The sequence below is a fragment of the Trichomonas vaginalis genome, chromosome IV, assembly GCF_026262505.1.
Source record: "Trichomonas vaginalis G3 chromosome IV, whole genome shotgun sequence".
NCBI classification, from domain to species: Eukaryota; Parabasalia; order Trichomonadida; family Trichomonadidae; genus Trichomonas; species Trichomonas vaginalis.
In genome coordinates this window covers 1,430,561-1,457,707 of record NC_067206.1, presented here as the reverse complement: position 1 = coordinate 1,457,707, position 27,147 = coordinate 1,430,561, and the positions used below count along the sequence as shown (strand labels likewise).

At 29.6% G+C, this 27,147-nt stretch overlaps 1 protein-coding gene and 8 pseudogenes across 9 annotated transcripts, besides 13 other annotated features; 3 read left to right on the top strand and 6 right to left on the bottom strand.

Moving 5' to 3' along the window:
• Positions 1-12,676: part of a mobile genetic element that runs on past the window's edge.
• Positions 3,104-3,931, bottom strand: TVAGG3_0008550 (annotated as a pseudogene). The gene has a single exon. A coding segment is annotated over exon 1 (828 nt).
• On the bottom strand, positions 8,765-9,092 carry TVAGG3_0008540 (annotated as a pseudogene). The gene has a single exon. A coding segment is annotated over exon 1 (328 nt).
• Positions 9,164-9,382, top strand: TVAGG3_0008530 (annotated as a pseudogene). Its single transcript has one exon. A coding segment is annotated over exon 1 (219 nt).
• On the bottom strand, positions 10,249-10,771 carry TVAGG3_0008520 (annotated as a pseudogene). The gene has a single exon. A coding segment is annotated over exon 1 (523 nt).
• TVAGG3_0008510 lies at positions 12,290-12,531 on the bottom strand (annotated as a pseudogene). The gene has a single exon. A coding segment is annotated over exon 1 (242 nt).
• Positions 12,606-12,676: a terminal%2Cinverted (terminal inverted repeat of Maverick-1C transposon ID:TVAGG3_0008500).
• Positions 12,677-13,389: 713 nt separating this feature from the next.
• Positions 13,390-13,418: a terminal%2Cinverted (terminal inverted repeat of MuDR-2_TvMULE3 transposon ID:TVAGG3_0008480).
• Positions 13,390-16,245: a mobile genetic element.
• On the bottom strand, positions 14,832-15,179 carry TVAGG3_0008490 (uncharacterized protein; the record flags this gene model as incomplete). Its single annotated transcript, XM_051219833.1, has 1 exon — positions 14,832-15,179. The coding sequence occupies one exon, from the start codon at positions 15,177-15,179 to the stop codon at positions 14,832-14,834; it is 348 nt and encodes a 115-aa protein (XP_051104819.1).
• A 702-nt stretch (positions 16,246-16,947) lies between the features above and the next one.
• TVAGG3_0008470 lies at positions 16,948-19,237 on the bottom strand (annotated as a pseudogene). The gene has a single exon: positions 17,999-18,988. A coding segment is annotated over exon 1 (990 nt).
• A 694-nt stretch (positions 19,238-19,931) lies between these two features.
• Positions 19,932-20,227: a mobile genetic element.
• Positions 20,200-20,227: a terminal%2Cinverted (terminal inverted repeat of MuDR-2B_TvMULE3 transposon ID:TVAGG3_0008460).
• Positions 20,228-20,455: a mobile genetic element.
• Positions 20,456-20,457: 2 nt separating this feature from the next.
• Positions 20,458-20,494: a mobile genetic element.
• Positions 20,458-20,494: a terminal%2Cinverted (terminal inverted repeat of Banshee-A3 transposon ID:TVAGG3_0008440).
• A 1,178-nt stretch (positions 20,495-21,672) lies between these two features.
• Positions 21,673-21,710: a mobile genetic element.
• Positions 21,673-21,710: a terminal%2Cinverted (terminal inverted repeat of Banshee-A3 transposon ID:TVAGG3_0008430).
• Positions 21,711-23,636: a mobile genetic element.
• Positions 21,984-22,859, top strand: TVAGG3_0008420 (annotated as a pseudogene). The gene has a single exon. A coding segment is annotated over exon 1 (876 nt).
• TVAGG3_0008410 lies at positions 22,863-23,425 on the top strand (annotated as a pseudogene). The gene has a single exon. A coding segment is annotated over exon 1 (563 nt).
• Positions 23,603-23,636: a terminal%2Cinverted (terminal inverted repeat of MuDR-5_TvMULE4 transposon ID:TVAGG3_0008400).
• Positions 23,637-27,147: the final 3,511 nt, after the last annotated feature.

Here is a 27,147-nt window from a genome sequence, read left to right as displayed (position 1 = left end):
AGAATATACGATACGACCATTTGCAAGGATTTGATATCCAGCAACGCATAGAAAGCGTCATCGAAACCAATCCAAAATCCTGGTGGGTTTGTTTTTTGGAACTGAACCAATTTCTTTATCTACAATAAATTGACCTTCCATTTATACGTAATGAATGTATTGTAAAGGTCCAACATATTTTCCAGGAGGTGAGAGATTGAATGTTACCCATGTGTTTCTTTAGCAGTTCCAGGTTGTGATGGAATCTTTGCGTCAGAATATTTTTATTAGTGTCACCAATTTGAACTGCATTGTCTATGATATCGAAATATGAGCGAATCTGATGAATATGCTCTGCTGGTAAATTCGTTTAGCTGTTCGTTCTGCATGTATTTACTTCAGATAAAAATATCTATTTACTTCATTATTCTCACTCTTCTTCTTGGCATTCGTGGTGGAAGTTGTTTCTTGACATTTTCCATGAACTGTACATTCTCTTTTGTCTCAATCTTTCACTGGTGGGTCAGGGTTCTTTGACTCGGTTTGTTTTTCAATGAAAATTCACGAACTTTGCAATAAGCTCTTGGTTCGTTATTGAAAGTACATCTGGCTTCTTTTCTTCTGGTTCTTGGTGGCTCAGTTTGAACAGAAGGTTTTATATGGGCTTCGTGGACTTCACCCTTGCCATGCACTTAATGTTGTCGCTTTCTGCATTCGCTAATGGAACCTTTCTTTTTCTTACGTATATTTTACCATCTTTACTCTGACTTACGTAATAGAAAGGATGTTGTATTCCTCTTGCGTCATTTAATATAATAGACTCTCGCTCTGATTTTGACAAGCTCATTTACATCGGTTAAAGTTTAATTTTGTTTTTTCTGCAGTCAAATGACTCAGACAAGCCTACGGACAAGACCCAAGGGGTCATAGATGTTGAAGCATTGAAGAAAGAAATTCGTGAGCAAATTTTATCCGAACTGAAGGAACAAAAACAAGAACAAAGCCAGAGAGACCAAAGAGAAACTTAGTGAAAAACAACTTGCTGCATTAGCTGCTGGAAGACAAAAGAACAAGACTACTGGCGAAGAAGCTAGAGAAGAAGCTGAAGCAAAAGCTAAGAAGCTGAAGCAAAGAAAGAGTAAATGGTTTATTTTTATCCGAATTAAATGTATAGACAATACCTTTATCTGTTGCGTTCCAGTATGAAAACCCTGACGTCAAAATAAAGGGGAACAGAGTAACGTTTAAGTTTCAACAGACTGGATTGTGAATAATGAAGAGAAGTAATTGGCAATAACAAATATGTATTACACGTGCTTTCAGAAAGATTGACTTTATACTTCAAGTCGAGATAGAAAATGACGAACAGTCTTTAAGCGCCCAAAAATTCACATATACAAATACTTTAAAGACGATACAACGTTAGAAGACTGTATAATTACATTTTACGAAAATTTTCAAAAGAAGTTTACATTGAAGTACAAACTTTACAGTCTTTACGTGAGTTTCTTGCACAACTGAAAGAAGAAGGAATTGTAGAAAGATTAATAGTTTTCATTACGAGTTTGTACCAAATGAAGATGGAACACATGACTGTCAATTCATTGTATTCTCACATTCAATGAAGTCGCTAAAAAGAAAGAAAATTCATTACGTATAAGATTTTAAATCTCTGAACCAAGTGATGATTTCAAGAATGTTTTTCAATTATGATGCAATGCTTCGGAGGAAAAATGATTTTTCCGAAATTAGATTTCCAGGCATTTGGGATAGAAAGCAAGCTATATTATATTCAAACTTAAGTAAGGGAGTTGAAAATGAGTTCATTGGTCATACAAGAACTACACCACTGCCAAATCCTAAATACTATAAATAACTGGCTTCAATCGTGAGTTTTGGATAGACATGTTCTCCACTCATGACCATAACTGCCCACTGTTCTTACCTCCAGACCATAAGGACTGTCTCTACATTGAAGCACAACTCTTAAACTCTACCATCGCAGTATTGTAAATGACCACATGGGCTTCGCCCTTGCCGCTAGTTTTATTTTTATCACGAATACTCATTGCTGACAAAATAAATGACTCAGAACTTCAACTTACGAATAAAGCTTGTTTTAGTCGTTATTGAGAAGTTAAACTTCTCTTCAAAGCAAGGTTGACATGACTTACATAAGTCAAATCCAATCTCTTGACCGTCATAAAGTGCTTTGTAAAGTTTCATTAAACTGAACTCAGAGTCTTTGTCATATGTTCCTTGCGGAACATTAAACCTTTATCTTCATCATAGAAACACTGAACAGAGTCAGGAAATATTTCATTAGCGGTTAAAGCAATAACATCTTGCTTCACGCCTTTCATTCTGCAGTGAAATGCAACTTCATTTAAATCATTCGTGAGTAAGTCTATGTAAGTCTTCTTTCCACAAAATATTGACTTGTATGCTAAACTTTGTTTATCTTTTGTATTTCTGCAAAGTCGCTATGAATTGACAAGGTTTTTACAATGAGAACTCTTCCATAACGTTTCTCAAACTCTTCAGCTAACGAGGATATCTTCATTGTAGAGATGCATATGTCCGTATCGCTATAAAAGATGTTCATTCCTAAGTCCTCAGCAGTACAGAATACTTCACACATTATTCTCTTCGACATTGACAGAATATTAACACCAAGTGGACAGAAGTTAAAGTGTCTGCAAATGCTTTTCGTTAGCTTGAAAATAGTTTTATCTGAACCATCCAAACCTTCGAACTTCACTATATGGTTGTAGTTTCTGATGGCATATCTTATAGCATCTTTGTCATTTACTATGGTTATTTTTGACTCAATAGGAGATAGAATAGTTTGCCATAAATACTGTTCAGAATGAGCTTTATATTTTCTTGCAAAGGATTTCCTTCTTTCTTATACTTTAACCTTAACTCAAACAACTTCTTTACTTCATCTCTTATTCTAATATCTCTGTTTCCATCGTAATAGTATCCTTGCAACACTTCACATTTGACACCTTGATATTTTTATGAGGTCTTGTAATGTTAATATGGTCAACATACATTAAACAGCAAGTGTTTGAACTTCTGGGAACGTTAAGTTCTGGATTTAGTTCAGGGTCACAAACTATTAAAGGAAAGTGTCTATGTATTCCAATCTCTGTTATCTTAATGAGAACAAAGAAGCCAGACATAAACTTTTCACCAATGGGTTCCTTTTGGTCGTCATCGAATAAATGTCTCATGAGATACTCTGTGCTTAACATTTCTTTCTTCATAACCTTTGGAATACCTTCTAAAGTATAAAGTCTTGCTATAGCTGATGGATATAATGAAACAGCGTCGAAATCAGCAATGAGTTTCTTTTCGCTCTTTTGTTTCATGTTATCTGACAACATACATCTTCCACCTTGAATGCATCTCGAAATAATTCTCTTGGTTTATTTGAAAGGTCGTATAAATTTCCATTCGGGAAGTACACTCTGTTCTCAAACAATTTGTTAGCAATAGAACAAATACTAACGTAGTCATAAACGTTTAAATCAAATTCTTTCAATATGTCATTGCGGAACTTAACAAAACCTTCTCTTAAAATTCTTACATCTTGTTTGCAATAAAATGAGCTATATTTTTCTAAATCGAAATGGTTTTCATCTATTCTGCAACCTTTGATGGAATCTATGTTTTTCATGAATGTATCTGCATCCCGGATAAACTTACATGCTTCAGAAATGACACCAGTTCTGTTGTCATTTGCTAACAAACACTGCTGTAGTAGTTGTATGGAAATACTTCTTTCGGTCCTGTTTGTAAGTTAAACATAGCAGGAAAATAGTTTAAGTTTCTTATTTATAACACTGTAAGAGTCTTTTATAATAATTGCCCTTCCTTTATATAAGCCAGTTATTTGCATTGTTCGTGAACCTTTAATGATGGGAGTTCCTTTCACTTCTGTCATGTGTCTTAAGATGAAGTTTATATCATAACTGAGGTTATGGAAATATATTAAACTTTTGTCAGGAAGTCGTTCCAAAAATTCTGTTGCACAGTTCTGACCCCAAATGCTTTCACTCACTGAACCATCTTCACTGTCATAACATATGTTAAAAGCTTTATGAAAGCCATCGGTACTGCACTCAAAGTCAGCAAAGAAAACGTGCTCAGGAATGAACTTGCACTTATTTTTATTTACTTCTTTTGACTCGGCTTTCTTCTTCAGTTGTACACAATACTTTGGAGCATATGACAAGTCTTTAAATGGTGCAAGGTTCTGTTTATATAAGTCAGTCGTATATGTGAAAAGTTCTCCATAAGAAATAGGTTCGAAATATTTGCACTCCCACAATGTTTTCATAACATCCCATAACGGTGTTGTTCTATCATAACGAACTACATATTTATCTTCTCTCTTTGTATAAATCTTCATTTGTTTCTCAATGTTCATTCCACCACAAGCTTTGAGAATTTCTATATAGTTGCGAATGAAATATGTTGTCATTGGTAATCTTTCATTTAGCATGTAGTGGTCTTCAACAAGAAGTAAGTCAATAGTTCTAACAGTTTCACATTCTTTTGGTATGTATCTCTTTATTTCATTATGTCTTGAGTCATTGAAATAACCAATGGTAACATTAAATGCTATACCTGTTGCGTCAGAAATTTCTTGTACTTTACTTTGAGGAAAGTCTCTAACACGAATGACTTCTCTCATGTGGTCAATAGTCTCTCCATCTACTCCAGCCTGAATGCAAGCATAAACGAAACAATTGTCTTCTGTCATAAGTGCTGCAGTTCTTTTGTTCAATTCATTGAAGATTTGGTAGCGCTCAAGATTTATAGGTAATGTGCAAAGATACTTCCAGAACTGACCGCTTCTCTTCTTATAAAACTTCTTTTCACCATTATCTTTCCAAAAGCTTTCTATAAGTGCTGGGTTTCCTGTTTGCTTAAGAGCTTCCAAAATGGCTTTCTGGTCATTTGTCAGTGTGGAGTGTGGTAGAATTTACGAAAAAGTGACACTTAACCTTAAATTTCCAAACACTATTTTTTGATTGTATTTTGTTATTTATATATTTATATATATAAATATATTTATATATGTATATATATATAATATATTTATATATGTATATTATATATGTATATTTATATATGTATATTTATATATGTATATTTATATATGTATATTTATATATGTATATTTATATATGTATATTTATATATGTATATTTATATATGTATATTTATATATGTATATTTATATATGTATATTTATATATGTATATTTATATGTATATTTATATATGTATATTTATATATGTATATTTATATATGTATATTTATATATGTATATTATATATGTATATTTATATATGTATATTTATATATGTATATTTATATATGTATATTTATATATGTATATTTATATATGTATATTTATATATGTATATTTATATATGTATATTTATATATGTATATTTATATATGTATATTTATATATGTATATTATATATGTATATTTATATATGTATATTTATATATGTATATTTATATATGTATATTATATATGTATATTTATATATGTATATTTATATATGTATATTTATATATGTATATTTATATATGTATATTTATATATGTATATTTATATATGTATATTTATATATGTATATTATATATGTATATTTATATATGTATATTTATATATGTATATTTATATATGTATATTTATATATGTATATTTATATATGTATATTTATATATGTATATTTATATATGTATATTTATATATGTATATTTATATATGTATATTTATATATGTATATTTATATATGTATATTTATATATGTATATTTATATATGTATATTTATATATGTATATTTATATATGTATATTTATATATGTATATTATATATGTATATTTATATATGTATATTTATATATGTATATTTATATATGTATATTTATATATGTATATTTATATATGTATATTTATATATGTATATTTATATATGTATATTTATATATGTATATTTATATATGTATATTTATATATGTATATTTATATATGTATATTTATATATGTATATTTATATATGTATATTTATATATGTATATTTATATATGTATATTTATATATGTATATTTATATATGTATATTTATATATGTATATTTATATATGTATATTTATATATGTATATTTATATATGTATATTATATATGTATATTTATATATGTATATTTATATATTTATATATGTATATTTATATATGTATATTTATATATGTATATTTATATATGTATATTTATATATGTATATTTATATATGTATATTATATATGTATATTTATATATGTATATTTATATATGTATATTTATATGTATATTTATATATGTATATTTATATATGTATATTTATATATGTATATTTATATATGTATATTTATATATGTATATTTATATATGTATATTTATATATGTATATTTATATATTATATATGTATTTATATATGTATATTTATATATGTATATATTTATATATGTATATTTATATATGTATATTTATATATGTATATTTATATATGTATATTTATATATGTATATTTATATATGTATATTTATTTATATATGTATATTTATATATGTATATTTATATATGTATATTTATATATGTATATTTATATATGTATATTTATATATGTATATTTATATATGTATATTTATATATGTATATTTATATATGTATATTTATATATGTATATTTATATATGTATATTTATATATGTATATTTATATATGTATATTTATATATGTATATTTATATATGTATATTTATATATGTATATTTATATGTATATTTATATATGTATATTTATATATGTATATATATATGTATATTTATATATGTATATTTATATATGTATATTTATATATGTATATTTATATATGTATATTTATATATGTATATTTATATATGTATATTTATATATGTATATTTATATATGTATATTATATATGTATATTTATATATGTATATTTATATATGTATATTTATATATGTATATTTATATATGTATATTTATATATGTATATTTATATATGTATATTTATATGTATATTTATATATGTATATTATATATGTATATTTATATATGTATATTTATATATGTATATTTATATATGTATATTTATATATGTATATTTATATATGTATATTTATATATGTATATTATATATGTATATTTATATATGTATATTATATATGTATATTTATATATGTATATTTATATATGTATATTTATATATGTATATTATATATGTATATTTATATATGTATATTTATATATGTATATTTATATATGTATATTTATATATGTATATTTATATATGTATATTTATATATGTATATTTAATATGTATATATATATGTATATTTATATATGTATATTTTATATGTATATTTATATATGTATATTTATATATGTATATTTATATATGTATATTTATATATGTATATTTATATATGTATATTATATATGTATATTTAATTGTATTTTATATTGTATATTTATATGTATATTTATATATGTATATTTTATATGTATATATTTATATATGTATATTTATATATGTATATATTTATTTATTTATATATGTATATTTATTTAAAAAAATTAAAAATAATATAATTAAAATTTATTTATATTTTAAATTTCATACTGATCTTCGATTCCAATTTGTGAATTGATATCATTAACAATTGAATTTCGGTGCACCCCTATGAGAGCGCTGGCGACCGAAACACCACTAGTAAGATTGTGTATTAGAAACTGCTTCATGCTGTGTTGAGTAAGCTTCGATATCTTTATCAGACCACCTTTAAATTAACCACTCACATTCTCACTGTGGTCCATCTAAAATTTGTAAACTTTATGACATAAAATTATATTATATGCAGGATCCCACCTATTACTTAATCTTTTTGGAATAAATGTTTTATAATATTTATCGATTGATTGTAATTTTTTGTATAAAAAAAGTTTTTTATTTATATTAAAAATATATTCGGTTAATGATATTATCTTATAATTTGTAAATAAATCTAGTAATAAAATAACTTTAATAGTTGGTGTCACTTTTCGAAAATTCTGGTTTTTTCTTCCAAAAGCTTTCTATAAGTGCTGGGTTTCCTGTTTGCTTAAGAGCTTCCAAAATGGCTTTCTGGTCATTTGTCAGTGTGCTTTCATCTCTATATGGTCTCTTTTTTGGTTTGCCTTTCTTTACATCTGACATCGTTAAGCCTTCATATTCTGTTAAATCATACATCTTTATTTCGGTAAGATTCTTTATGTTTGTCAAGAAGAAGTCATAGTGCATTTCAACAATACCTGCAGCATTTGCTTCTATCTCTGATATAAAGTTCTCCTTCAAGAGCTGATGTAGTAATGTTCCAATATTATTGAGGTTTAACGTAGAACATTCATACTTTCCACCAAGTTTATAACATACCATCCATCTCTGTTGTGAGTTTATTTTAATTTTCTCTAAGAGTCTCATGAAAACCTTACCGAAATGTTTGTGTAAGTAGTCTCTGTTTGGTTCATCTAAAGCTTCAATGTTAAAGTCAATGAGTCTATTGCCTGACTTCACATTTCTCTTCCTATTCTCTTCATCTTTCTTTAACCATCTCTCACCTCCTTTTGGTTTGTCGTCAATGGAACGAATGACATCGTTAGCTTTGCGAACTTGTTCTATAGCGCTCTTAAACATCTCTCTTCTCTGTTGTTTCAGTGTGTCGTCTCTTCTTCTTGTTTCACCAACGTTTGCATTTGTTATGTCAAACATTTCTCTTCTTACTTCATGAGGTACTGAACGTCTATGATATAAGTCAATAGCAACGTCATTTAAAGGAAATGCTCTTGCATGGACTTCGTCCTCGCCGCGTTGCGGCTTTATGAACTCATGAATTCTATCATAACTTATTGCACCATTGTAGTCTTTAATGAAGTCAGCGAGTGCTTTTTTGTTTGTTGCGTAATGCTTTGCAACATCTATATTAGCTTCTGTAAGAAGTTGTTTTATTTCCGAGTGTTCTAACTTAGACAACTTCCGATACATCTTTAGTAGGAAATAAAAAATTTTCTTAGAAAAAATTAGCTTAGATTTTTTTAAGTTATTTTTCAAAATAATTTAATATTTTTATTTTAATGAAACACATGCAAGATTGCAAGTTCTTTTCATACAATGCTCTCGCTACTGCCATCAAGAATGAGTTCAATAATGCTTCAAATGTTAATGTTATCTTTAACAAGAAGTTTGTGAAAGAATCTAAGTTTGGTCAGTATGTCAGACCATTAGCTATCGTCATTGACCGCAAACGTTATACTTCACAAGAGTTAGCAGTAGTTTTGAAACAAAAGAGTTTCTTCGTGAATGTCAAAGATACTCATTATACTGTCATAAAGAACTCTAACATTGACTTCTTCAGTATTGCTTTAAATCTTTCCGAACAGAAAGAATATAAGAAGGGTGAAACATCTGTGAAATATTATCCTTCATCTCTGAAGACAATAACGAACAAAGATGTTATACAGAAATTCTTACCAAAGGTTGAAGAAGCTTCTATTGACATTGACGAAGGAAGTGAAATGGTTGAAGAAATAGACCCTGAAGCTATTTAAGCAAAAATATATTTTTGGTTAGTCTTCATATCGATATTTTACAACAATTCCCCAATGTATAAACTTTTCATACGCTTTTTCATAAGCTTTATATACCTTCAGAAATTTTGCATAATCTTTAGAAGCATTTAGATATTGTTTAAATGCTTTGTATGTCTTCAGAAATTTTGCATAATCTTTTACATGTTGTTCGTTCTCTTCTTCTGTCATGAGTTCCGAATATTCTAAATTCATGTTCTTTCATATGAGATAAAATTTTATAAAAAAATAAAATTAGCTTAGATTTTTTTATTCTTCCTCTTTGAAGTTATCGAAATATTCTGTTATTTTTTCCTTCAGTAATGTTAAGTCTTCTTTGAATGTAAGTATTGTGCAACCTTTGATGTCATAGTGTGTTTGAGGAAGAGTATTTTTGCCAATTTCCTTTATTTGCTCATTCGGTGTCATTGAAATCGGTAAGTTTTCACGATAGAACCTGTTTCTGTCAGATTTATATATTTTAGCTAAGTCATAAAAGCTCTTGTTGTTTCTTCTGACTAAATGCAACATAACCACATCTTTATCTTCTTCTTTCTCCAACTCTTCAGTATATATCATATACTTATAACTCTTTTCCTTTCCTTTTGGTACTGAACGCGGTATTCTTTTCTGTATGCTTTTGTCTTTGGATTCAATGACTTCATCTTTTGCTTGAAGTTTCATTTCCATCTCTTCACGTTCTGCTTTATATAGTTCATCTAACATCATGAAAATATAACAAGCATAACGAGGTGAAGCCCATATTGCTACAGCGTTTACTAAAAGTCTATGAACATAATAACCTTTCAAACCAGGAGCCAAATTCTTGCGATTTTCATACGGAATCTCTTCTCTCGGTTTTCCGAGGGAAGCAATCATATGAGGAAATTCTTCTAAAAGTTCTTTTGTCTGTTGGTTTTCAAACCAATGATATGCTTGCTTTGTAGAACGAAGAGCGTTCATTATACTTTGCATTTGGTACATGTCATCTTTGACCGAACGAATGAGGCGAAGTTGTTTGTTATATTGTATGTATTCGTATTCTTCATTTATAGCTTCATGGACTATAACTGTTGTTGTGTTCTCTGATGTTGTCATTACTGTCTTTACATACAAAATAAAAAAATAAATAAAAATAAAACTAACTTTATTTTCTGACTTTCACAAAAGACCAAAAATAAACGCTTTACATGTATTTTTCAGCAACTTCGTCAAATAATTTTATAGCTTTATCTATCTCATCTACTTCAAACGTTTCTTTACCTTTCGTGGGAGCACCATACATTTTCTCAAAAACTTCAAGCAGTTCTGTTTCAGCAGCTCTCATATCATTAACAAACACAACCTTGACTCTATTGACTGTACTGTCATATCTTTGAGTTATATTATATGTCCTTCCTATCTTATATCTTTTTGTGTTGAAGTCCTTCGGTTTCTGAACGATGTAAAGTAAGCCTTCACTGCAACGTTCCGTATCGAATGAACCATATGTTATGAAGTTATATCCAACAACTGGGTCTAACCATAACAAAACTATTGGTATAAGACTTTTGTCTATAAGATACGCTCTTGTTCCATGAAATGCTACTGATATCATAAGCTCAGGATTTCTTGTCAAAATTTTCTGAGTTGAAGCATTTCTAACCCAGTCGTTTTTTCTTTCCAGATGGAGATATAATGTCTGACAAAGAATATTTGTTGTATTACTTTGAGTATCTTACGTTTAAATCACCTATTCTAACCACTTTGGTGTCATTGTCTATCTTTCTAACTGTTTCAAACTCAATGTTTGTCATTACTGTCTTACATACAAAATAACTAATGAAATTCATTATTTTTGTTGCTGAATTCAATAAAAATATAATTGAGGTGAAGAGGTGAGATTTCACCTGTTTTTTCACGTCTTTTTTCACCTTTTTTTCACAAGCGTTTTACATGAATTGTACGATGTATATTTGAAATCCTAAACAATTTCGTAGCTTCTATTTCTTTTTTAGTACATCGAATGTTTTTAACAATGCCGAAGGTTTCTTTTATACTTCTCCTTGACGTCAGACAGAAGGAAATCTTCTGCGTTGGATAGTTTTTATTAAGAAATGTCAACATATCCATTTTTATCTTCTGCTGGCTTTTCTGCTTCTTTCTTTAAGTCTGCATAGTCGTTTCGCATTCTTTCTATCTCTTTGACTGAGTAGTTATATTTTCTTATTGCTGCTTTACATTTTGAACATTGCGGCATCGTTTTTGCGTTATACATTGAAACATTACCAGCTAAAATAACTAAAGCGTCAATGGTTTTCTTTAACTCAAAAGCTGCTGGTTTTATCTGTTCATTCCATACCTTACCTCTTCTTCTTTATCTCTTATCTGCCATACACATTTTGCAACTAATGAAACAAAGTTATCGTATGTCTTAAATTCTTCGGATTTGTAAAGGTCAGAAATATTTTAAACCATGTCGCAATCTTTGTCCATACTTTATGGTTGCAATGAAAACCAAGGAATTCATAATTTACTTTACGTATGAATTTCTTAATTTCTACTGAGTCAGTTGCTTTGACTTCAATTTCGTCGAATTCAGGAATAGTTAGTTTTTGCTGCTGAATTTCAGGTAGTTTAGGCAAATGGTCGATGAGGTCCTCCATTTCATAAAGATACTGTTCATTTGTTTCATCTTTCGCACTACAGTCTAAATTACTTGTTAAAAGTTCTTGCTTTATCTTCTGGATTTCTGTTTCAAAAGTATATGAAGAAGGAATAAAGCTTTTCATCTCTACCAACATTGACGTAGGATTCATGACTAGCGAGTTTGGTGCTGTAGTTGTTTGAATTGTTGTTGTGCCGATTGTTGAAATCATATCTTTTATACAAAATAAAAAAATAAATAAAAATAAAACTAACTTTATTTTTCTATCTTAAGGAAATTCATGAAAATTCACGAGGGTGAAAAAACAGGTGAAAAAAGAGGTGAAATCTCACCTCTTCACCTAAATTATATTTTTGGTCATGGACTTCGTCCTCGCCGCTTTGCGTCTTTATGTTAAAATAAATGGTACCATTAATAATACATGACTGTTCTCATTCATGTCTGATTTACATCTAATGAAAAAGTTTAGAAGAATTTTCTTATTCTTTCTGGCTTATTTTTGTCTTTCCAGTACTCCTGCTCTAATGGTCCCAGATGTGTTGACTATGACTCTCTCAAGTTCTTAGATGGTATAACATCTTCAACGCCTCCTTCATATCTTACTTTATAAGTGTCATCGTTTATGTTATAGCCAAGTATTTCAATAACCACTCCTCGCTTTGCTTCGTCAATGGTTTCAGCAAGTTTGCCATTACTACTTTCAACTAATTTATGTCGAGGGTAAAACGCAAAAGAGTCGTCAGCAGCTTTTATAAGATATCCATTACCTTGCGTAGAGTCTACGATATAATAGTTTCTACTTAACCTTAAACGTTTCTTTGTCAACGGTTTGTCGTCAAGAACTACACGAACTTTTGTACCAGGAATGAGGGTAAATTGTGTTGAATTTCTGATATTTTGTGTTTGGCTTCGTTTCTTTTGTATATACTTTTCTTCTTGTTGTTGTGTCATTGAATTTGGTGTATGCCCTGTTGTAGAATGTGTTGAGGAATTATATACTTCGAGAAAATGTTTCATTGTTTCTTCGGTAAAGTCTCGCTCTTGGTTTAAATCTCTGAGCGTTCTTATGGAGTATATAAGAATTTCCGAAAAGTGACACCAAAAAGTGACACTTTCAATAGGGAGTAACACTTAAAAAGTGACAATTTAAATTCACAATAATAAAAATAATAAATTTTTAGTCTATTAAATTATTCTTTTCTTTGAAATCCTCCAAAAATTCTTCGAAATGTTCTAAAATATAATCTGGAGAATTATAACAAAATTCATTAATTTCTAACATATACGTATCTAACAATTCATTTGGAATTTCAAACGATCTTAAATATGTAATTGAATTTTGTATCTTCTCATTTATTTGAGAAAGTTTTTCTTCAGCATTTTCCAATAAAAATCTTAATGGATTCAAATTGGCTTCTTGATTCTGAACAAAATTTAATACTTGGTATAACGTGATTGAACTTCTCTTTTCAATTTTGTTTATAATCTGTCAATCGAGGCTCGCGAATTCTAATTGAAGGAATAAAACCTGTTTGAAGTAAATCGTTTTTAATACGATAAAAGTAATTGGGTGCAACTTCTTCTAAAAAGATTTTTGACAAAAACATCAATTCTTTGATTTTTAACGCAGCCAAAATTGTGATATTTTATCTTTTTAAATAAAGATTCAGAAACGTTATTCACAACGGTTAATTCATTTGGTCTGGCAGCGGCTATCCACTGTTGTTTATGAATGTCCCACTGACGTGTAAAGTATTGATTAAATTCCAATTGATCTTGAATTTTATCAATAATGTGCTCTTTATACATTTTTGCAGCATCTTCTTCTGTGCAATCACGATAATAACATAAAATGTTCATAAATTTTTTCGACTTCTGATCTAATCTCTTCATCATTTATCTTTGAGAGATTCTTTTTAAGTGCGCGTATTACATGTAGCGCACACCAAAAGATATTGCACTCCGGAAATGAATTCCTAATCCCGTTGAAAATGTTTAGTGCACAGTCAGACATGATAAATTCAGGTTCTGTGTGAGTTGTTTCAAAATATTTACTTAAGCAAAAAGAAATATTTTCACTATTATCTGGATATATTATAAAATAACACAAAGGGATAGAATGAGTATTAGCAAATTTGGTAGCTAATACATAAAAAGGAAATCCATGAATAATTAATTTAAACGTAGAGTCTAAGTGATAAATTGGTGGTTTTTCATGAATTTGAGAGATCATATCATTATCAGAGTAAATAAAAACCAATTTGTCTGGAAAATCAGTATCTTCACCTTGAATGTCAAAATAAATAAGGTCATCATGTTGATCTTCCCATTGATTAACATAGTTTTGTAAAGATTGAAATTGATTTAAAGAAATGTCTGGTAAAAGATCTCATAAGATCTTTTTGTTGTAAATAATATTTCAATTGATTGATTGCAGTTTGTTTCATAGTCATGTGAATACAAGTATGATCTTTAGGTATTTCAAGCGTTTTGTTGACTTCTTGTGTTGCATTAAGTGGATTCTGTGTCAATGAGAAATTTTTTAATCCAAGCACGGTAAGTACCACTTGTAGGTGTATTTTTATGTTGTGGTGGTGGTCCTGAGTGAATATGAGTTAAGTTTGCAGATTTAAAAATGTAATTGTCGAAATTTTTAAATTTAAATTTAAAGCCTGCTGGGCAGCCTTCGTATTCGCATCGGTGGTAGATTAATACTCCTGTTCCAATTGATAGTTTTTGTGGGTCTTTGACAAATCTTATGTTACCATGCAGCTCTGCAGCTATAACAAAACGAGAATATTCTAAATATCCTATGGCTTGATCAACCTCGCATGGAGGATCGGGTGGAGGATGTTGCATTGAGCAGCAAAAAGGAAAAATAAAATTGAAAACTCACATTGAAAAAATAACGGTTTAATAGAAAATATTTTTTTTCTTCTGAAAAAGAATTATCTTTGAGTATCTAAATTGGGATAAAGGATATAGAATAGATAACTAGTACTTAATATATGATACATGTACACGAAATGGAAGAATGTGTACTAAAAGAAAGAGAAATTTTAGCTTAATATTTTACATACGAATCAATTATCTTTGGTTAAAAGGTAGAATTGTTGGCTATGATGTACTGATCATGAATCAGTACATCATAGCCAACAATTCCTTATACAAAATTCAAAAACTTGGGTGCAATCAGTTCTGATTGCACCCAAGTTTTTGAACTTTCTTGAGGGAATGGAAGAGTAAGAGGTATACATTATGAATATATACCTCTTACCCTTCCATTCCCTCTCTGACAGCGGGAAACTTTGTCTGAATGTTAAACTATTCAGACAAAGTTTCCCGCTGTCAGCGAAAGAATTGTTCCATCTGGTGCATAGAGTGTGAATCTATGCACCAAATGGAGCAAGTCCCTCGCGAAATTGCCCAAACTTGCGTCGCATTTCAAAGATTGCGACCCAAATTTTGGCGATTTCTAGTAGAGATGGAGTATTTTGAGTCACTGACCTATATGCAGTGGCTCAAAGGGCTCCATCTCTACTTTGAAGCAAGGAAACTTTCCTCGAAATTTTGATAATTTGAAGAAAGTTTTCAAGCAATTAACAAAGGATTACTCGCTATGAGGTAAAAATTCTAGATTTTCACCTCATAGCGAGAGCTTCCCTTTCATTGCTTGAAAACTTTCCCCAGCTTCAAAATTGGGGAAAGGGCTGTAAAGTCGACTCCGATACCAGCAGGTACCAGAGTATTTAAAAGAGAAGCCCTCGTACGAGTTTCTATGAAGACCTTCTCATTCAAGAAGATCTTAATAGAAAAGTGTACGAGGGCATTGGAAACTCGCGTCTGGTACATGTTGGTACCAGAGTGTTTGAGATTTGAAGACTCTGGTACTAACATGTACCAGAATTTATGATGAATTTAAGATAGGGTTGTTAAAAATATCAAAAATTAGCGTTTTGAAGACACCATGGTGTCTTATAATTTTCCCTTCCTTATTGGCGTGTAGAAATAAATGCGCCAATAGATTGAAGAAGAAGAATTATTTTTCTCTTAATGAACTTTAATCCTTTTGATATAAGAATATTAAAAACATTAATATAATTTCGATTTCGGAAATTAAATTTCCAAATTTTTGTCGATTTCGGAAATAACAGGATCCCGCATCCAACACACAACAACAAAACACAAAACACACTTTTTGGTTCTTTCATCGTTTTAATCGTAATTTATGTAATACATGATTTGGATAAATTTTACAATAATAGAACCTATATTATATTCTTTTCAAAGATTCTTGCAAATCATCAAAAATAATTGTATTTTAAAAAACGATCAAATTATCCTTTCATTATTTTAAACTTAAATTAGTTTTTATGATTGACTAAAGCAATCGTATTTATTCATCATTAAATAAACAAAAAAATAATATTTGAGAGTTATTTCAAAAAAAAACACATTGAATTTATTAATTTGTCTCAATTTCAGTATTATAAATTTTTATAATTTCAATATTTTGAAATACACTTTTTAATATTTCAATATTTATGATATTTCAATGTATTAAGTGGTCTCAAATTGAGCTTCTCAAATATAAGTTGGCCTATTCAAATAATAAAATTAAATAATATTTAAAATAATAAATAAAAGTGATTGAGGTCATAGCAAAACGGCTGTTTGGAGGCAGTTAGGAGCTAGCGGTTGAAGCGATAACATTCACAGCCAACATCTACGGTCAAGCGGCAGCATTCAAGGGCAACATCTACAATCAAGCGGCAGCATTCAAGGGCAACATCTACGATCAAGCAGCAGCAAGGAGCTACGGCAGCAACGAACTACGGCAGCAAGGAACTACGGCAGGTCAAGCGGCATCATTCAAAGCCAACATCTACAATCAAGCAGCATCAAGGGGCTACAGTAGGTCAAGCTGCAGCATGGAGCTACAGCATCAAGGAGCTACGGCAGGTCAAGCAGCATCAAGGAGCTACAGCATCAAGGAGCTACAGCATCAAGGAGCTACGGCAGGTCAATGGCATCAAGGAGCTACGGCAGCAAGAGGCTACAGCAAGTTAAAGATCAGTCAGATCTGGAAATATCTTTTTCAGGATTTCATTTGTCATGAAAAGCTTCAATAGGATTCTACACTTTATTAGATCTTCACGTGCGTTTTGATTAAACCTATTACGCAGGTTCCGCACAATTGAAATCATTCTTTCCACATCAGCTTCGGTTGCAGCAATAGACATGAATTTTAAGGCAATCTCTTTCAATGCCTTGAAATTTGCATCACATGCTACCCAAAACCTTTGATCCAAGCAGGTGAGGTCGGTGTTGTTCCTGATTTCACTCTCATTCATATGTATAAAGTTGGAAAGAGCTTTCTTGTACTCATTAGCTATGCTCTTGGCCGAACTTCTCTTGTAGAACCTCGCTTCTGCTTCTGCACGTCTCGAAAGCATCTCGATCATAAAATTGTTGAAGCTGTACTCTTCCACTTCTTGCATTGACAGAGACGCCCATTCACCAAGGTTCCTGCCTAGTCTCCTCCTTGGTTCATTCTCTTCAACTTCTTCATCCTGAGCAATGTCTTCTGCATCTACTTGGCCATCACCTTCAATTGTTTCGTTCTCAATCTCGGGCTCTTCTATATCTAGATTTCTGTCCAATTGATCCTCTGCCACTTCATCCAAATGATCAGGGGTGTAGCTCCTTGGAGGGATTTCAAGTTCAGTATTGATAGGTATTGGTTCTTGGAAGAAGAGTGAAACGTCTGGCTTGTACTCAGTATGCATGTTCAATTCTGCGCGGATGACTGACCGGCCCCATGGAGTTAGACCAAAGGCAAATTTCATCAAAGCGTAGTTGCCCTGTTTGTCAAGAACTTCATTCATGTTGGCGATTAATGCATCTGCAATGCGCTTTGACGAACTTGATAATTCAGGACGATTTGCAATTCCGGTCAACTGCTCAATCGTCGATTGAAACATTGGATAGATGTAGCAGAAGCAGCCAACGTCACTCTCTGCATAATTCAAGAGTTTCTTGATTGGTAAAAGAATCTCTTCGAAATTTAACAACCATTGTGGAAGTCCATCCTTGAAATCAATTCCCATATCCCTTAAGATCTGAACAGATTCCGGTGGATCATCCATATTGAACAATTCATAAATTTTAGGGTGTTTTTCTTTTATCCACTTCAGAAGATCCCAGAAAAACATCCAGCGATGATCCGGAACATGAATAACCCTCATATTCAATGCCCTTCTCGTGTCCGGCTTCGATAACTCCTTGCTTATCGCTTTGCAATAATTAATTTGCATTGCGAAGGCTGCACAATTGTCTGCCGTATGCTTCACCACTAAGTTGAGGAGATGCGCAACACATCGGATATAAACGGTTTGAAGACCCGGATATAGTGCTCCGCATCTCCTCCAGTGGCACAGCCCTTTAACTTGGGCGGGGCATCCATCGGCAACAATTGCAGAAAGGAAATCCTTTGGGAAGGTAAAACATTCAAAGAAATTATTGTAATCCCTGGCATTCCAACCATCAGCGATCATAGTATCAATGAAGATATGGTTCTTCATTTTTGCTGGATTGCTAGCCATCACAAAAAAGCCATGCCGGCTTCCGTGTGATGCCGCATCAATTGTTATCGAATAGTAGCCCATCTTGTCAAGCTCAACGTGTATTTTTGGAGCTACCAAGTCGGCTAATGTAATGATTCCATCCCTTATCTCGTCTCTTCTATATGGGATCTTGAGTTGAAAATTGATTACTCCCTTGAAGGTGGAGTAGACATGTCGGGCGAAATCTTCTAGTACACCTGAAGCGGCCATATTGATTGACATGTTGGTATTCACAACAAATTTTACAACATAAAGTAATTTTCTATCTTGTTTTATTAAATCTCTTCTCGTATATGGATTATTTTCACATTCTATTTGATATATATGCTGATGATCTTCATCAAATTCTGATGGTTTTCGATGATAAATGCAGCGCATATATGTTTTTGTTAGTAAATTGTAATGTATCGCTAAACAATAACAATAAAGTCTTTTTCGTTCTTTCGATTTTTCGCTTGTATCTGGAAGATAAGCAATATTGAAACATACTCGACATTTATTATTAGTTGAGAATTTAGTATCCTCGAATTTTGGTAAGGGAGGTACTTTTCGAGGGATATTTTTGGGAGGAAGTTTGCAATCAATCCATCCCTCAAATTTGGATTCATATTCATCTTGTGTTTCAGTCATTAATTCTTAAAAATAAAAAGGGTAAAAACTAAATAAAATGGGTAAAATTCAATAGTGTCTGTGCTATCGTTCAATTTGAAGGTGTCTTTTGAAACCGCAAGACACATTGAATTTTTGAATAGTGTATTATGGTTTGACAGACACCAATGAAAAAAATAAAATGATATTTATTTTAAATATATAAGATCCTTATATAAAATATAAATATTTTATCGTTTTATTTTCTTGTTTTAGAAATGTTTTTTATTGAAAAATCAATAAAACTAACTCCAAAATAAAATTTTTGATTTAAAGACACTATGATGACACCAGGCAAATCTTCCAAGACACCTATCGTCGGGAATCTAACAACCCTAATTTAAGATGGACCATTATAAAATGGTAGCGGTTTGTTTCAAAAAAATTTAGATGAGATTTGCATAGATATAGATTATATGATTTATACATATGAAAAATAATATATAAAAATATAATTTTGAGATAATTATGTAAATAATATTTTAAATATTTGAATTTGAGGTATAATTTTATAGTAAAATATATTATAAAGAGTATTTATATAAATATTGTAAAATAATATAAGTAATAAAAATTGAGACCCCCTCCCTGTTTTTGATGTTTTGTCACTTTTTCGGTAATTCTTATTGTTTCATATCTCATGATCTTACTTAGTACTTTTAAAGTTAATTTCAGAAAAAATTTGACACAATGGTATCCGGCACATACAAGTGGTGTACAACCAAAATATAAGTTGGTTTAAACATATATTGCTATATCTCATGATCTTACTTAGTACTTTTAAAGTTAATTTCAGAAAAAATTTGACACAATGGTATCCGGCACATACAAGTGGTGTACAACCAAAATATAAGTTGGTTTTGTAATAAACAGAAATTCATCAAAAGTGACAGCTCTCAATTTTTTGACATTTGTAAATTCTAAATTGAATGAGAAAAATGAAATAATACTAAGCATAATACAATATTCTAGATTTAATTATAATTAGGGAAAAGTTAGTTTTGAGAGTACTTTTCATAGGCATATAGAATGAAATCTTCTGAAAAATAATATCACATAAACTCATAATATTTTCTAATATATAACTATTTTATATAAAAATCAAATTCAATGATCTTAAAAGCGAAGGATAAACCTCAAAATTTACGAATATAATGAGTGGGAATATAATGCTTATCTATCATAAAACCATATGAAATATCAATTTTTGCTTTACGCCTAATTTTTGACGACAATTAGCAAAAAATGTTAAATGTTAACACTCAGTCCATTTGAATATGAAAAATAAAATTGACTTTGATTAAATGTTTTTATTTATCATGCAATTCTTCTTGCGACCAAAGATTTGAATAAAATTTCAAAAAATAAGATAGCTTAAAAAATAATATACGGTAGTGTTTACTAATAGATGAATAGTATATAAATTCTATTAAAATGGATTTGATCCAAAAAAATATAAAACCAAAAATAATTGTTATAATTTAAATGAAGAAGTAATTTAAAACGATTTTATTTATGATCAAATTTTATATATTTTTTTGGATCAAATCCATTTTAATAGAATTTATATACTATTCATCTATTAGTAAACACTACCGTATATTATTTTTTAAGCTATCTTATTTTTTGAACTTTTATTCAAATCTTTGGTCGCAAGAAGAATTGCATGATAAATAAAAACATTTAATCAAAGTCAATTTTATTTTTCATATTCAAATGGACTGAGTGTTAACATTTAACATTTTTTGCTAATTGTCGTCAAAAATTAGGCGTAAAGCAAAAATTGATATTTCATATGGTTTTATGATAGATAAGCATTATATTCCCACTCATTATATTCGTAAATTTTGAGGTTTATCCTTCGCTTTTAAGATCATTGAATTTGATTTTTATATAAAATAGTTATATATTAGAAAATAATATGAGTTTATGTGATATTATTTTTCAGAAGATTTTGTGTTCTTCTTCAAAATTTTATTTTTTTATTAAAAAGAATCTTTACAAAATATACATTTACTTTAATTAATATTTAAAAACGTGCTCTATCAAAAGTTCCAAAAATTCAATATTTTAGCTTTTCTGAGGTGTCACTTTTGATGAATTTCTGTTTACAACAGTTTAAACATATATTGCTATATCTCATGATCTTACTTAGTACTTTTAAAGTTAATTTCAGAAAAAATTTGACACAATGGTATCCGGCACATACAAGTGGTGTACAACCAAAATTTCATATCCCTAGTTTTACATTTATGTTTAGTTTTATTTCACCTAATTTTCAAAGATCATAATTGAATTAGATGGCCAAGCTATTCAAAACACGACCAAGCTTATCAAAATAAGACCAATATATTCAAAATTCTTTATTCTTTCAAATCATTTCATTTTAATGCAGATCCAAGATCACGAACTCACATATATCGAGTTGCTTAAGTATGGAGTGCAACAAGAAATCCAAGCAGGTTGTAGTTATTCATATAAAACTAGGAAAGAAAGAAATCAAATCCAATTTAATTGTAAGTGGCCGAATTGTCCATGTCGCTTCCTTGTTGATACACTTCCCGATGACAAGTACCACATACGAAAATGTATTAACACCCACAATCATTCTGCCCCTTTTCCAAACAAATCACAACAAATTACATCATATTTTTATAGATCTTATTTAACAAGATATTTTGAATCAAATCAAGACCGTGTTTACGCACAATTAAGGTGTTTCAAAGATCTTAATATCCCATTTGATAGTGGGATCATTCCGGAAATGTTTCAACAATCTACAGATGCTTTAAAAAAGTTTTCTAAACGCCTTCATGCAATCAATACCAGTTTCTCAGCGGATGATGTTACATCTCTTGCAATTTTTGTCGACATGGTTAAGAGTCATTCTCCGGATGATCTCATCGAGTTTATTCACGAGCCAGATCGTATGATTTTCTATTACGCCCCATTCGAAGCAAATGCTTTTTCACATCAAATACAAACTTATCACATTGATTCCACTTATAAGCTCTTGCGCTCTCGCATACCATTTTATGCCGTCACTGGCAAATTCGCGGAATCAATTGTTTTTCCGTTTTTGTATTTTTTCGTTTGGCCCGACACAAGTGAAAATATACAAGTTTGTCTCACAGCATATTTTGGCTCCATCAATCGCGAACCATCTTATTTTTCAATGGACTGCGCACCTCAAATCACAAATGCTGTTGAAACAGCCATCCCCTTATGCCAGATCATTTGGTGTGGCGTTCATGTGTTGCGCGCTGTCATGAGAAAGGCTGAAAAGTTTCAAGATCGTTCCAACTTCGAAACTTTCTATAACTTAATGAAGTTATTGGTCTTTGGTTCTGAAGAGGAAGAAATTGATCCTGATGAAGTTTACAACAATTTAGAAGAAATTTTAAATGAGGAACCTGCTGCCCGTGAATACTTTGACCGACAGTGGCGCCATCATCTTGACAGGTGGATGCTTCGCTATAGAAATGAAGGAGATGGAACAAACAACATTCAGAATCACATTTCAAGGTTTTGAAGCACCAGTACTTCCCAGAAAGGCGAAATCTTTGACTCGATGAACTTGTCATCGAGTTATATTCCAGTGTTGTTCCTTCATTCCTGATTAAGTTGCAAATTAAAGGTCTGGATTCAGAGAGAAGTGTTAAAGTTATCAAAAAAGTCACAAGAGATTTCGAAGAAATGACACAATTTAAAAAAGTCGAATGCATCAGTATGCTTGAAGCTGTTCAGAAAGGTCTGAAAAATGATACACTTGATCCCAACATTGTTTACTCAACATTAAAAATATTATTGCAAAGAAAACATTTGATTTAATAAACATTTAATTTATTATAATTAATTTTTTATTACAGTATAGTAAAAAATGCTATAAATAAATTATTATATTTTATTAAAATGTGACTTTTAATAGTAAGTGAATAAAATAAATCAGGAATTGGGAAAGAAATAAGGTTAATTAAAAATAATGAAAATTACAAGTTTAAGGTTAATAAAAAGTGACGATGGGCGAGTTTGTCCCCCACTCATGTGTTTTTTTTTGAAATAACTCTCAAATATTATTTTTTTGTTTATTTAATGATGAATAAATATGATTGCTTTAGTCAATCATAAAAACTAATTTAAGTTTAAAATAATGAAAGGATAATTTGATCGTTTTTTAAAATACAATTATTTTTGATGATTTGCAAGAATCTTTGAAAAGAATATAATATAGGTTCTATTATTGTAAAATTTATCCAAATCATGTATTACATAAATTACGATTAAAACGATGAAAGAACCAAAAAGTGTGTTTTGTGTTTTGTTGTTGTGTGTTGGATGCGGGATCCTGTTATTTCCGAAATCGACAAAAAATTTGGAAATTTAATTTCCGAAATCGAAATTATATTAATGTTTTTAATATTCTTATATCAAAAGGATTAAAGTTCATTAAGAGAAAAACAATTCTTCTTCTTCAATCTATTGGCGCATTTATTTCTACACGCCAATAAGGAAGGGAAAATTATAAGACACCATGGTGTCTTCAAAACGCTAATTTTTGATATTTTTAACAACCCTAGCTATATAACATATATTAAAAAGTGAAATTAATATAGATTTTTTGTAATATAGTAAAAAAGACACCACAAATCTCAAATATGTACGATGGTATTTATAAATTACGTAAAAACAATCTCGAATCCTCATATTTTCGACACACTACTTCTACTTTAATAAATGAAATTCCGAAATATTTGGCCATTCGTGATGTTCCGTAACATATAGTGCAATATTTATAGCTTTATATGTTTTGGTGATATTAATATATTGAGGAGATTTTTCTCTAAAAGAAAATTTAGGTTCTGTAACTACTATTGAATAAAGGTTGCATACAATTTCTTGAACGGTGACAGCAAAATTAAAACTAGGAGGACAGATTTGAACGACACAAGTAAATGGATGCATATAAATACTTCGAATTAGATTGCTTCCTGTAGATCCAACCAACACTCTTAAAGATGCATGGATTTTTGCAATTTCAAGCGTAGTGTTTGTAATATCTGGAACATACATAAATTGTATTGATTCATTAAGATTTTTTGAAAAATTAATAATTTCGTTCAAATTAGCAATCACACGTGTAGGACCTCTTCTTTTGTGCAATCCTACATATAAGGGCTGGATTTTAGTTAAATTAAAATACTTCCTTACTACAATTGACAAATTTCCTAAACAAGGGCCATAATAACCACCATGAGTTCTTGGATCGCAAACTGTATAAAGATCACGACAAAATACAAATTGATCACAGGTTAAGTATATAATTCGATCCTCAAAATCAAGTACTCTGACTAATTCTTCACACATGCTTCTGTTTCCTTGAACAACAATATACGATTTTTTCCTAATTTCAGCAGGGATTAATTGTGAAGGAGCCATTATTTCATTGATAAAATGCCCATATATTGCAGTATATAAATGCCCTATAGCAACAACACTTTCATACTCCCCAACTATGGTTCCATTAAAAAAAGGTGAAACAGTCAAATTGTTTCTGTCTCCTATGTCATAATAATATTTAAGAGTACATATTGCGTTGTCACCTGATACAAACATATTTCTCCCATGAATAACAGTTGAATGAAAATGTTGAATGTCATTATACTCTGGTGTTTGAGGTAAGAAACCGTTATTAGCGAACGTGTTTAGCGTTGTATCATTCTCATATAAAAGCAACATTTTTGTTTTAGGAGGGTTGAATGTTTCGTTGTATTTGCATATGATCTCAAAATCTGGAAAGAAAGAAAATACTTTTTTAGAGAGCTTGATTTCACTGTAAGTAGAAAATAATTCAATATCAAGACGAATCAATGCAGTTTGAACGCGGATAATGAAATTTGTTATTGTCATAATTATTAACATTGAAATCGCGATATGCAGCTTTGAATGAGTGCGATTTAGATTAGTTATCATATTTTGGTTCTCAAATTTTGCAAATTACCTCAGACTTTTCAGAGGATTGAGTGGCAACTCAATCCTCTGAAATAGTCTGTGGTAATTTTTAGTCTCTACACTATTTCAATATAAGCTCCATTTTTAAACAGTTTTTAAAAATCGAGCATTGAAAAGTGTGATGAGACTTTAAAATTACAAATTTTATAACTTTAAATGGTCAAACACAACTGTATATTAGCTTCTAGAAAAAGGAATAAAATAAGAAATTCACACAAATTTGTGAGAACTCATTTAACTTTTTGAAAACTTCGATGCTTGAATTTTTTCCTCAATCAAAAAATGTTTTCTCACGAAATTTTTGATTAGAGATTTAATATGAAGAATTTGATTAATACTATATTAACTTAACGAATAACGGTTTTTTAAAAATTAGGGCAAAATTTAATAGGATAATATTGATCATTTAAATCACCCATCATTAAATATTTTTTTCTCACTCTTTTTGTATTTCAAAGTATCGTTAGATTTTCCGGAAAATATTTAATTGGTATTGTTATAAGAATCATAACAAAAAAAGTATTATACTATTGACTTGCTTCAAATTTTCAAAGTATCTCAAATTATATTTTCTCTCTCTATTTTATTTTGACTAATAATAAACCGTATTTATGGATTCATTACCAATTTTCAAGAAAATTCAAAAATTGAATGCAAAACAGGAGTTATCGTTATCGAAAATCCAAATGTTATTTTAAAAACAGAATATAAATTTCTTATAGAATTAGAATCTATTATTTTTAATAAGCCTTTCCATATCATTTTGGACTTTTAACGATAATTTTCGTATGGCCGAACCACACATCCATCAATCATGCAAGCTAAATTGAATTCAAATTGAATTTCGGCACCCATAATTAGAATATTCAATATTTCTGCGAATACAAATATATAGTTGCTACAATGCAATAATCAAATGAATCAGAAACCATATCGAAAAATTTCTTAAAACAATCCGAAAAGTGTTAGCAGTTCTGGGATTGCTGCCTCTCAAAAAATGAAGAGTATAGCTTCAATTTCCATAACTTTCTCATATCAGCTAAATTCAAGTAGGGTTGTTAGATTCCCGACGATAGGTGTCTTGGAAGATTTGCTGGTGTCATCATAGTGTCTTTAAATCAAAAATTTTATTTTGGAGTTAGTTTTATTGATTTTTCAATAAAAAACATTTCTAAAACAAGAAAATAAAACGATAAAATATTTATATTTTATATAAGGATCTTATATATTTAAAATAAATATCATTTTATTTTTTTCATTGGTGTCTGTCAAACCATAATACACTATTCAAAAATTCAATGTGTCTTGCGGTTTCAAAAGACACCTTCAAATTGAACGATAGCACAGACACTATTGAATTTTACCCATTGTATTTAGTTTTTACCCTTTTTATTTTTAAGAATTAATGACTGAAACAGCCGTTTTGCTATGACCTCAATCACTTTTATTTATTATTTTAAATATTATTTAATTTTATTATTTGAATAGGCCAACTTATATTTGAGAAGCTCAATTTGAGACCACTTAATACATTGAAATATCAT